Genomic DNA, 11916 nt, shown 5'->3' with positions numbered 1-11916 from the left:
GAGGTCTGCCCGGGGGGGGCGGTGTGCGGCTCGGTCCCCGCCGCCCTGGCCGCCTCCCCGAGGCCGCCCGGGCTGCCGCTCCCCATGGGCCAGCCGGCCCCTGTAGGTCAGCCGGTACCCGGGGGTCAGCCGGGCCGGGGCGCGGGGCCGGGCGCGCCGGTGGGGCCCCGCCGCGGCGCCGTGACTCAGTGTCACCCGACGCCGCCGACAGCTGCGGCGGCCCCGGCGGGGCGGGGGCGGCTAAAATTAGCGCCGCGCTCAGCGGGGCCGGGGCCGGGGCCGGGGCAGAGCGGGCACCGGGCGGCCGGGGCCGGAGCCGGAGCGGGGCCGTGGTGCGCAGAGCCGAGCCGGGCCGGACCGGACCGGGACCGCGGCGATGAACTTCGCGGTGGGGCTGAAGCCGCTGCTGGCGGAGGCGCGGAACATGGAGAGCCTGGAGAAGCAGCTCATCTGCCCCATCTGCCTGGAGATGTTCACCAAGCCCGTGGTCATCCTGCCCTGCCAGCACAACCTCTGCCGCAAGTGCGCCAACGACGTCTTCCAGGTGCGCCCGGACCGGACCCCGGCCGGCGGGGGGGGGGGGGGCTGGATCCGGCGCTGGCCCCAGAACGAGCCGCCGGGACCCCCGGCCGGGCCGCGCTCGAGGCCGCTCCCGGCCCGGTCGCGTCGGTGGGCGGGGGAGCGTACCCGTGCCCGTGCCCGCGCGGGGGATGCGGGACACACGGCCGGGAGGGGCCGGGCCCCGCGGGGTCTCGCTCCCGGCGGCAGAGCCTGGGGGCGGAGGCTGCCGGGGGGCTGCGGGGGTGCCGCGGCCGTGACCCGCCGCCCCCCAGGCCTCCAACCCGCTGTGGCAGTCGCGGGGCTCCAGCGCGGTGCCGTCGGGCGGCCGGTTCCGGTGCCCGTCGTGCCGCCACGAGGTGGTGCTGGACCGGCACGGGGTGTACGGGCTGCAGCGGAACCTGCTGGTGGAGAACATCATCGACATCTACAAGCAGGAGTCGGCCAGGTGCGGGGAGCCCACGGGGGCACTGGTGACCCCACAGGGGAGCAAGCCCCGTGGGTGAAAGGGAGCCCGTGGGGGGGCTGCAGGCACAGGGCTGGGGGCGGGAGCCCACCCGGAGTGTGGGGGGTAACGGGGCCCACGCGGGGCCGGGGGTGTCCCTGGGGGCTGGGGCCCACCGGTGGGCAGCGGTGCCCGGCCCCCGCCTGCAGGCCCCTGCACGCCAAGGCCGAGCAGCACCTCATGTGCGAGGAGCACGAGGACGAGCGGATCAACATCTACTGCCTGCGCTGCGAGGCGCCCACCTGCTCCCTCTGCAAGGTCTTCGGGGCACACAAGGACTGTGAGGTCGCGCCGCTGCCTGCTGTCTACCAGCGCCAGAAGGTGGGTGGCCCTGGGGGTCTGGCGAGGGGCCCGGGGGCTGCCCACCCAGCCGGCCCTCACGCCCTTCCCATTCCGTCCCATCCTGCCCCAGAGCGAGCTCAGCGACGGCATTGCCATGCTGGTGGCGGGGAACGACCGCATCCAGGCTATCATTACCCAGATGGAGGAGATCTGCCGCACCATCGAGGTGGGGTCCGGCAGGTGTCCCTGGGTACTGCGTACAGCTCTGGGGCCATGCCCATGATGGGGACACTGCAGGACTGGGGCAGCTCGTGAGCCCCACGGTCCTGCAGGACAATGGCCGGCGGCAGAAGCAGCACCTGGGACTGCGCTTCGACTCACTGTACAGTATCCTGGAGGAGCGGAAGAAGGAGCTGCTGCAGAGCATCGCGCGGGAGCAGGAGGCAAAGGTGCAGCGCGTGCGGGGCCTCATTCGCCAGTACGGCGACCACCTGGAGGCCTCCTCCAAGCTGGTGGAGTCGGCCATCCAGGCCATGGAGGAGCCCCAGATGGCCGTGTACCTACAGGTCTGTGTGGGCAGGGGCCACAGGGGTGCAGGGGGCCGGGACCCTCCGGCCGGGACCCTCCAAGGGGGCTGGGGCTGCCCCCAAGCTGTGCTGGGGAACTCGGGGGCCGGGTCCCTCCAGGGGGTCTGGGATTGCCCCAGGGCTGTGTGGTGGGGCCATGGGTCCCTGTGGGGGCTGGGGCTGCCCCGCAGGGCTGTGCAGGGAGGCTGTGGTCACTCCAAAGGATCTGGGCCTGCCCCGGGGTGTGCTGGGGTGGGGCTGTGGCGGGGGTGATGTCTGACTCCTGGGGTCCCAGGTCCTATTGCGACAGGGAGGTACTGACCCCCCTGTTTTCCTCCACAGCACTCCAAGGAGCTCCTGAAAAAGTGAGTGAGTCTGGGGGGCACAGGGCTGGGGACACGGGGGGCAGTGGCAAGGGGGGGCACAGGGCTGGGGACATGGGGGCAGTGGCGAGGGGGGGCACAGGGCTGGGGGCATGGGAGGCAGTGGCAGGTTGGGGGGCACAGGGCTGGAGGCACTGGGGGCAGGGGCAGGGTGGGGGGCACAAGGCTGGGGGCACTGGGCACAGGGGCAGGGTGGGGGACACGGCTGTGGCTGGCCCTGCTGGGCCATGGCTGGGGGCACGGGGACCCTGTGGGTGTTGGACCCCGGCAGCTCCTGGGGGGGGGTCTGCCTGCCCTGCAGGATCACGGACATGTCCAAGGTGTCGATGAGCAGCCGCCCAGAGCCGGGCTATGAGAACATGGACCACTTCTCCATCAACGTGGACTATGTGGCAGAGATGCTGAGGACCATCGAGTTCCAGACAGGTGCTGGCGCCAGGACAAGCACTGCCGTGCCTGGGTGGCATGTGGGACTGCCCAGGGCATTCAGCCCTCGGATGGGCAGAGCCCCCCACCACCTCGTGCCCTGCATGGGGATGTGTCCCCTCGTGCACAGGAATGGGGATGTGTGGCCCCTCAGCACTGCCCAGGGACCCTGCAGGGTCAGGCCTGCCCCATGCCCCTTCCTGGCTCATGGGCTGCTGTGTCCCACGCCGGGGCCAGGCTTCTGCGCTGGGCTGGTCACATCCCTCCTGGGGTGTCCCCGAACTGCCCACGCCACAGGTAGGGAGGGCCCCGGCTGACCTGTCCTCTCTGCCCTGCAGAGCCGCTGGGCGAGGATGAGGCAGATGGAGGACCCGGGGACGGCAGCGAGGCCGTGGCAGATGAGGACCGGCTGGACAGCCTGGAGGTTCCCGAAGCCATGGAGGGTGAGTCCCTGCCGTGCCATGCTGTGCTGTGCCGTGCCATGCCTGGCTGCTGTGCTTGGCCCCAAGGCTGTGGAGGCACTTGGGGGCAGCGGGGCCCAGGGGCCTGGGCCTGCCATGCCCATGGAGAGGGGGTGTGTGCTGTGCCATGCCCAGCACTGTGTCTGTGTGGCTGCGCCGTGGCCTGCGTGCGGCTACGCAGGTCCTGCAGCGTGCCGGGGCATCCCTGTCTCCATCTTGTCACCCACTTTCCCTCTGCAGATGCGGGGCCGAGGCAGAAGCCGGTGAGCTCTCCCCATGGTGAGACCCTCACAGGGACTGAGGCAGGGGGGGGATGGGGACAGGGCCAGGCCATGGGGTGCCGTGGGGCAGAGGAGGCACCTCCTGGGGATAGATGGGGATGCGGATGGGGGGATTCACACCTCGGGGCCCCCCCCAGGCCATCCCTGTCTCCCTGCCTACAGGGGCCGGGGCGGGGGTCCCGGGGTCACCACTGCATGGTGCTGAGGCCAGTTTCCCACACAGGTCAGCACTGAGCTGGTGCCATGGGGCAGCATCGGCACCTGGTGGCTCATCGCTGTCCCTTGCACCCCTCGGCGAGTTCCAGCCCTGCTGCTGTAATTCCCAAAATGCTGGAGCTGCCCCTCTCTGACATTAAACCGTGTGTGACGACGTCGTCTCCGGTGTGGTGTGTGGGGTGGGCACTGGGGCTTCCCCACACACGGCTCTGCACCAGCTCCATGGAGTCCAGCCCAGGAGCAGCCCCTGCCCCACTGAGCTGGACCCCAGCCCCACCACCCCAGCGGTGCCCCCAGGATCCCATGTGCAGGGCTGCGTCCCCAGGGAGCCCCAGCACAGCTCAGCTCCGGCAACTCAGGGCAGGACTGTGGCTGGGGGCTTCTCACCTCGGACCCTGTGAGTGGAGCTCTGCCCCCCTGTCTGCAGCCCCTGCCTGAGAGTGAGGAACCGCATCCAGCCACCCCCAGCCCTGCCAGCCCCCGCGCTGTGCTGGATGTTGTCTCAGCAGCACCGTCCCCTGGGTGCACCGAGCAAACAGCGCTGGGATGAGCTGGCTGAGTACACAGCCGGGAGCGGCACAATCAGCACCAGGTCGGGGCCCACACGCCCTGCCCCGCTGGCTGGGCCCCCTGGGAGGGCCGCAGCAGCGTTGGCTGCGTCACCCGCCTTGTCCTGCGCCGCCGTAGCGTCACAGCTGATGCAGCAGATGATGCACATGGTGAGGGGCTCCTCGTGGGGCCCGAGGCTGGGGCTGGGCAGGTCCCCTGGGGCTGGGGCACCACGGGGGTGTTCCTCACTGCCACCCCACCCCCCCCCACCCCGCCCCTGCCGGGGCACAGCAAGGGCTGGCTGCTGGACCTGCCTGGGACCCCCAGTAGCCAGCAGACCTGGGCACCCCACAGCAAGCCCGGGGCGCACTGAGCTGGCCAGGGGATGGGGTGCAGGATCCTGGAGGATGGGCGAGGACAGGCCTGTGGGAGCGGGGAAAGCAAAATGCCGGCATGTGGCTGGTGCTGGTGAACCTGGGGCTGGGGCATCTGGGCCCCAGTGGGGTGCCCAGGAGGCCAGGAGTGCCCTGACAGCCAAGGAGACCCCTGTGCCTGGGCTGTACCAGCAGGACCCTTCCCCTGCTACCGGCTGGTTCCTGGCCCAGTCTGGGGCCCTGGGATCAAACAGGCAGGGACACCCGGCTGGGCAGGGGACACAGCAGGGACAGGAGCCAGGCTTGTCATCTGGGGGAGAGGAGACCCCTCAGCTGCCTCCTGGGGTACGGAGAGCTGGAGCCAGACACCCTCGGGGCACAGGGACAGCGCAGGAGCTGGTGACACAAGCTGGGGCAGAGGAAATTCCCATCGGATACCAGGAAAAACTCCTTCTCCCCAAGAGCACAGCAACCCTTAAAACAGGGCTCGGGAATCCAGAGCAGCTCCAGCTGTCCCCAGTGTTGACCCTGCTTGGGGCAGGGAGGTGGGTGAGAGGGACCAATGCTGGAGCTGAGCCCACCATGGGGCATAGCACCACATGTCCCCTCACAGGACATGGCCCGGCACAGCTCCCTCCTCATAGCTCGTGCTGGACTCGCTCCTGCTGTAGATATGGACTCCAGCTGCACGGCTGCCAGGGGCTCTGCCTGCCCAGGGAAGGACTTTGTCTTTGTCCTTGTAAGGTCCCCGCTGGCCCCTTCCTCCAGCCTGGCTTGGTCCCGCTGGTGGCAGCTCTGCCCTCAAGCAGAGTGACTGGTCTCTGCAGATTTGGTGTTACCTGCAAATCTGAGTGAGGGACCCCAGCGTGGTGCCCTGTTGGCATTCACTGGCTGCCAGCCCCTGGCAGAGTGTGGCTCCCCGAGCTGCCTGCTGCACCCACTGCTTGCCTGCCAATGTCCACCCGCCAGACCCCATGTCCCAGCACGGGCACATGTGCTCAGCAGCCCCTGGCCAGGGACGGGCTAAGGGATGTCTCTGCTCTCCTGTGTCCTTGAGCTGTCGCTCATGGGAGAGGCAATGCGGCTGGGGGCGATTGACACTGTGGCCCAGCCTGGCTGCTTCTGGTCACCGTCTGCTTCTTCACGTGCCAGAAACGCACCCCGGGAGGGCTCGTGTGGTCCCTGGGGACCAAGGTGAAGCTGGGTGGCCTCTTCATCCCTGCACCAGCTGTTTGGGGCCATTTGGGGATGCAACATTTGCCTTTTTCCACCCCTCAGCAATGTCCCCCTGTCCCCATCATCTTCCAGAGATAACAGAGAGGGTCTCACAAGGACCTCAGCTGCCCCTGGGCACCCTTGGGTGCCACCCCTGGGAGTTGAGGCGTCTCAGGAGAGTCCCAGCTTGGTTCTCCTCTATTTCAGGTAGTTTTCTTCCTTGAGCCCTGTCTCCAGGTGCTTGTCACCCATCTCTGCCCTCCTCAGCCCCAGCCTGTCCCTTGGGCAGCCCCTGTTGGCCCAGGGTGGGGTGGACACTGTCCTTGACCTTGCATGTCCCAGCCCCAGCTGATTGCTGGCCGCCTGACACGCTCCCTGCACAACCAAGCAAGGTTTTAAAATTCCTCCTTTGTTGTCTGTTCTGCCCGCCCCCCCCCCCCCCCCCCCCCCGTAGTGTGTGTGTGGGGGGGGGTGGGGGGTGGGGGGGGCGTGTGTGTGTGTGTGTGTGTGTGTGTGTGTGTGTTCGTGCCCCCCTCTCCCCGTGCTGGAGCTCCACCATGGATTCCCAACAACTCCAGACCAACCCCCTGGTACATCCATGCCTCTCCCTGGTCCCGACAGGCGGCTCTGCTGCACATCCCTGCGGGCACCGACCAGGAAGCCTGTGAGCGTGCTGAGAGTTACTGCTTGGCTCTGGGGGCCCCATCTCGAGCTGAACCTGTTGAGGGACATGAAGGGCAACAGCATCAAAAAAAACCCCAAAAACAAACAAACAAACAAAAAAAAACCACCTCTCTGTGGTGACACCAAGCTGGAGAGGTGGCAGGAACATGCCCTCCCGGCGGCGATGGCCACAGTGCTCCAGGCTGTGGGGGACGAGCACTGGCAGCTGGGGAGGGGCTCACTCCCTCCCCTCCATGCAGCATGGGGAGGTCATGGATGCAGAACCCTGGCCAGGTCAGGGCTCCCCCTGTGCGAGGAGGATGCGACCTCTGGAGTCCAGGGAAGGGCCACAGCAATGCTGAAGGGACTGGAGCATCTGCTGCATGAGGAGAAGCTGGGACTTCTTCTGCCTGGAGCAGAGAAGGCTCAGGCGCATTGAATCCATGTGTATACATGCCTGATGGGAGGGAAGGAACATGGAGCCAGGCTCTTCCCAGTGGTGCCCAGTGACAGGACCAAAGGCAATGAACACAAACGACCGCAGGAGATTCCACTGAAACTTTTTTCCAAAGTTGGTTTGGTTGGTTTTTTTTTTTTTTTCCCCCTCAACCCCCCCCCATTTTTTATGGTGAGGCTGATCAAACAGGTTGCCTGGAAGAGATTGCCCAGAGAGGTTGTGGCCCCTCCAGCTGTGAAGCTACCCATGGACTCACTGAGTGGTGAAATGCCTCTGGAGCTCCCCTAATCCCAGCCCCTGCTCAGGCAGGGTCAGCTGGAGCAGGTTGTCCAGGTCCATGTCCAGCCCAGTTTTGAATATCTTCAGAGAGGGAGATGCTCTGGCAACCTGTTCCAGTACAGTCTTTCTTGCCAGTACAGTCTTCCAGTTCCAGGTTTCTCCATGTCCAGATGGAATGTCCGCTTTCAAAGCCCAGATGTACATGGCCTTGAGCAACCAGCTCCGGCTGCCCCTGCCCTGAACAGGGGGTTGGAGTGGGAGATCTCCCGAGGTCCCTTCCACCCTCAGCCGTCCTGACATCCTGTGATCCCTCTTGAGCCTGTCCTCAAAGGCCTCCCAGCTTCCTTCAACTCCTTCGTCCTTTGGAGCCACCTCCTGCCAGACCTCACCTACCAGGTCACTGAAATTGGCTCACTTGAAGTCCAGGGGCTGCACCCTGCTGCCTGCGTTCCTGCCTGTCGCCTGGGTGCTGACCTCCACTGCCTCACAGCTGCCACCATCACATCCCCAAGCACCCTTCAGAAACCTCCTTCACTGCTCCAGTCTGCTGTGCTGCCCTTCTAGTAGGTATCAGGAGGTTATCATAGAATCATCGAACCATAGAATGGTTTGGGTTGGAAGGGGACCTTTAAAGGTCATCTAGTCCAACTCCCCTGCAATGAGCAGGGACATCTTCAACTAGATCAGGTTGAAGGCCCCTGTGAGGACCAGGGCCACCCATGAGGAGCCTGAACCTCCCCCAGCTGTCTCAGGAAAGCTTCATCCATGTCCTCCTCTTGATCGGGGGTCTGAAACAAGTCCCACCACAGTGTCCCCCGCCCTGCCCTCTGCTCCAGTCCTGACCCACCAGTGCTCAGCAGCACTGAGTGTCCCACGGAGGAGCCCCCCACATTACAGTGCTCCTGCACGGGGCGGCCATGCCCCTCCTGAAGGTCCTGTATCCATCCCCCACAGTCCCCAGCCCCACGAGCTGCCCCACCCTGTTGGAGTGTTCTGACAGCAGCTCTGGGGGGGGTTGCCACACGCAGAACTCTGGTTCCTCCCCCTCATGTCCCCCAGTGTCCACATGTGGGTGCAACACCTCTTTGCCCTGCTCATTGGTGGCGAGGCACCCACTGTTCCCATTGCTCTGTGCCCTTCACTTCCCACCACACCCACGGCTGCCTCGCCTCAGGGGCTGGGAGCTCCTTCCCCCACGGAGACCACGGTACGTCCCCCCCCACCCAGCGACACACGCAGCCCCGTCCCCCAGGCCTGCTCGGTGCTGCCCGCCCAGCTGCTCCCGCACGGCCCCGTCCCAGCTCTGCTCAGCCCGTCCCCTTGTCCCCGGTGAGCCCGTCCCCTCGGCCCCGGTGAACCCATCCCCCGTTCCCGGTAAGCCCGTCCCCGCGCAGCCCGGGCCGCCCCCCCCGCCCCGCACTCGCTCACGCCTCGGGTTTCCACCACGTTTTATTACAAAATCGGTGCGGACCCGTCCCGGGGCCGTGCAGGGGCCGGTACCGCGCCCACTTGCCCCAGCGCCGAGGATGAGGCGGGTGCAGCAGGCGCAGCCTGGTGCCAGTGCCGGTGCCGGTGAGTTTGCCGGTGCAGCGCCGAGCGGTCCACGGCGTGGAGGTTGAGACGGTGGCCGGACCTCGGCGCAGCCCCGGTGGGGGCCCGGGGGGGCCCGGGGGGGCTCTCAGCGCCCCACGGCGTCGAGGATGAGGCGGTTGCTGTCGGCGCGGGCGCGCTGGCTCTGGGCTCGGGCGAGCAGCAGGAGGTGCCGCAAGAGGTGGAAGGTGAGGTCGATGGAGAGCGGCGGCTCGTCCCGTCGCGCCCGCCACGGCTCCAGGGGCGGCGGCGCCAGCGGCGGCCAGAGCGGGCGGCCCCGCGCCTCGGTCCCGGCCGCGGCCGCCGGGACGGAGCCGTCGGGGCGCGCGGGGCGGGCGGTGGCGGGCTGCGGGCGGGCGAGCAGCAGCAGGAGGGTGAGCAGCGCCCGCCGCATCCTCGGCTCCGTCCACACCTGCGGGGCCGGGGGCTCAGCGCAACGGGGAGAGACCGGGGCACCGGGGCGGCTCCAGGGACCGGGGGACCCGAGGGGAATCGCGTACCCGGCAGCGAGAGGGAAGCCGGCAGCGCGGGGACCGGCCCACCGTGGGGCCGTCCCGAGTGCGGTGCCCCCTCCCCGGCCGCCCTCACCGTCCCGTACGCGCTGCGCCCTCCCCGGTCCCCTGCACCGGCGCCTGCCCGCGGCGCTGACCCCGTCCCGTGCGCCGCCCCGTACCCATGCACCGTCCCGTACCCGGTGCGCTGTCCCCTGTCCCCTGTCCCCCGCCGGTGCGCTGGCGGTGGAGCGGAGCGCGATCCGTCCCGCGGGAGCTGAGCCGGCGGCGCGGCCGGTGGTTATATAGGTCCGGGAGTTCGGGCTGACGTCAACGCCGGGCACGCACCGACCGGCGGGGGGCGGGAGCGGGAGGGGCACCGGGACGGCGGCGGGGAGCGGGGTACCCGGCGGCGGGAGTGAGCGCCGGGCTGTGGGACGGCGGGGCAGCGGGGCATGCCCTGCTCTCCCCGGTCTCGGGGCCCGCGAACCCCGTTCCGTTCCGGCGCCCACCCGGAGGGGCGCGGCGGGGCCGGTTCCGGCAGGTGCCCTGGGCTGGGAGCCGCCGGGCGTGCTGCCTCCCGGCCCCCCGGGTCTCCCCGGCACCCCCGGTTCGCCCCGCTCCACCTCCCGGCGCTGCCCGCACCCCTCCCGGCCCCGTTCACCAAGCGCCGCCCGGGCTCGGCCCCAGCGGTGCCGCTGTCCGCGGTGCTGAAGGGCCGGGACCCGCCGGGAGAGCGCGGGCCGGGGCACCGGGACACGGGCGGGCCGGCTGTCCCCGCGGCGGGCAGGGCCCCGGGGCCGGCTCGAGCCCCGTGTGCCGGTGAGCTGCGCCGGGCAGGCGGATCGGGCTGACCCGCGGCTCCTCGGCGTGGGATCCTCCGGGTGGGCCGGGCCCAGCGGCCGCGTCGAGCAGCGACGTCCTGGGCAGGCACCGGGTGCAGCGGTGGGGCCGTCTCTGGGTGGGGGGGGGGGAACCCCGGCCGCCAGCACCCACTGGCACAGGACGGGCACGGGTGGAGCACACAGGACCTGGCTGTGGCGGGGCCTGGAGGCACCGTGGCCTGGGCAGAGCTCGCGGTGCCGAGGTCAAACTGCCGGGGCCGGGCGCTGCAGACAGCCCTGAGCAGCACCGAGGCACCACCAGCCAAATTCTGTGACTCATAGAGCAAAGGCACCGGAGCCGACAGCACTGTGCTGCATGCAGGATGTTCCAGTCCGGGGCACCGGCCGCTGCTGCCAAAAGGTGAGGTAGATGCGGGTGCACCACACCGCTGCCTGCAGGCCCCCTTGCAGTGCTGCGGCCCTGCCTGGCAGCCCTGTGCCTCTGTCTGCAGGCGGAGGGGAACCGAGCTGATGCCCAGGGCCAATGCTGGTGCAGGTGCCAAGATGGGCCCAGAGTGGGCTATTTCCACGGTGCCGGCGTTAGGCAGAGCCTGGGGACAGAGGCTCAGCATGGCCTCTTGCACAGCGCGTCCCACACTGGGCTGCACAGGGGTGGTGGGAACAGCCCTGCCTTCAGCGAGGCAGCACACGGTGCCATGCACCCGTGATGTGGATCCAGCGTGAAGGCTGGCACCTGGCACCACCTCCCTGTGGCTCTAGGGCAGAGCCCTCAGCAGGGGCTGGGCTCAACCCCCCCCCAGCCCTGGCAGCCCCCAGGTCGTGGGACTGGCTGCTCCCAGGGACAAGCGTCCTGCTCGTGCCATACTCACAGCTCGCTTGCTGCTGACATACCAGGGCCTTCTGCACCCCCAGATGCAGCTGTGAGAGGCTCAGTGCATCAGGGCTGCAAACTCCTGCCATCCACAGCCTCTGATGACCAGCACCCACCCCGTGGGCTGGGGAGAGCCTGGGCCAAGCCCCACAGCCCTGCACAGTGCCTGAGGCCAGGCTGGGCCCAGCCCCCCAAAGCCCCAGTGCCATCCATGCACAGCCCCATTGCACAGCCCCAGCCCCGCAGCCAAGTACTACTCCACAGTGCTGTCAGACGGCTGCAGCTGCAGCCCCTTCCCATCCCTCAGGTACTGAGGGCCAGGCAGCTGGGCGGGCTCTGGGGCTCCATCCCCATCAGGGTGCACCGGGATCCTGTGCAGGTTTCAGCTCCCCTGTGCTTTGGGTTGCACCCGTCTGCCTGGAACTGCACCCACACCCGGGGCCAGAGCGGGGCCAGCCCCTGCCCAGCTGGTATGAGCCAGTGTCAGGGCGGATGTGCGAGGGCAGCATGGAGCAGGCTCTATGTGGGCTGGAAGGAGGAAGGACAGTGCATCCCCCTCAGCAAGTGCCATGACGGCAGCTGGTTGGCAGAGCCCAGCCTCGTGCTGGCAGCGCACAGGGATGGCTCCATCCAGCTGCTCGGGGCTGCAGCAGCACAGCTGAGGGTGCCGGGGCTCAGGCCCCTGGGCAAGATTAGCCAGCGTCGTCCCACCAGCTCTGCTCTGGAGACCCTGGTCAGGACGTGCCGGGCAGGGCGCTGCGTGAGCTGGATCATGTCTGCTCACTGCCCGTGTAGGATGAGCCTGGATGCATGTCACCATGAGGCAGCAATGCAGGCAGACGGCAGCGTCATGGGACTCCTCACAGGCAGGACAGGCAGGCTCATCCCGGACAAGGCACAGGTA

The 11916-nt window shown here is 68.4% G+C and overlaps 2 protein-coding genes across 2 annotated transcripts; one reads left to right on the top strand and one right to left on the bottom strand.

Annotated features, from left to right (window-relative positions):
• The first annotated feature begins 283 nt into the window (after positions 1 to 283).
• On the top strand, positions 284 to 3832 carry TRIM54 (tripartite motif containing 54). The gene is made up of 10 exons (XM_076332427.1): positions 284 to 544; positions 834 to 1006; positions 1213 to 1384; positions 1476 to 1571; positions 1678 to 1911; positions 2254 to 2276; positions 2596 to 2720; positions 3059 to 3163; positions 3422 to 3460; positions 3686 to 3832. The coding sequence occupies exons 1-10, from the start codon at positions 377 to 379 to the stop codon at positions 3694 to 3696; spliced, it is 1146 nt and encodes a 381-aa protein (XP_076188542.1). The 5' UTR covers positions 284 to 376; the 3' UTR covers positions 3697 to 3832.
• A 5061-nt stretch (positions 3833 to 8893) lies between these two features.
• On the bottom strand, positions 8894 to 9199 carry UCN (urocortin). The gene has a single exon (XM_076335356.1). It carries the CDS (start codon positions 9197 to 9199, stop codon positions 8894 to 8896), a length of 306 nt encoding a protein of 101 aa, XP_076191471.1.
• Between the last annotated feature and the right edge of the window lie 2717 nt (positions 9200 to 11916).

The sequence above is a fragment of the Aptenodytes patagonicus genome, chromosome 3 (genome assembly GCF_965638725.1).
Source record: "Aptenodytes patagonicus chromosome 3, bAptPat1.pri.cur, whole genome shotgun sequence".
NCBI lineage: Eukaryota > Metazoa > Chordata > Aves > Sphenisciformes > Spheniscidae > Aptenodytes > Aptenodytes patagonicus.
This window is presented reverse-complemented; position numbering and strand designations above follow the sequence as displayed.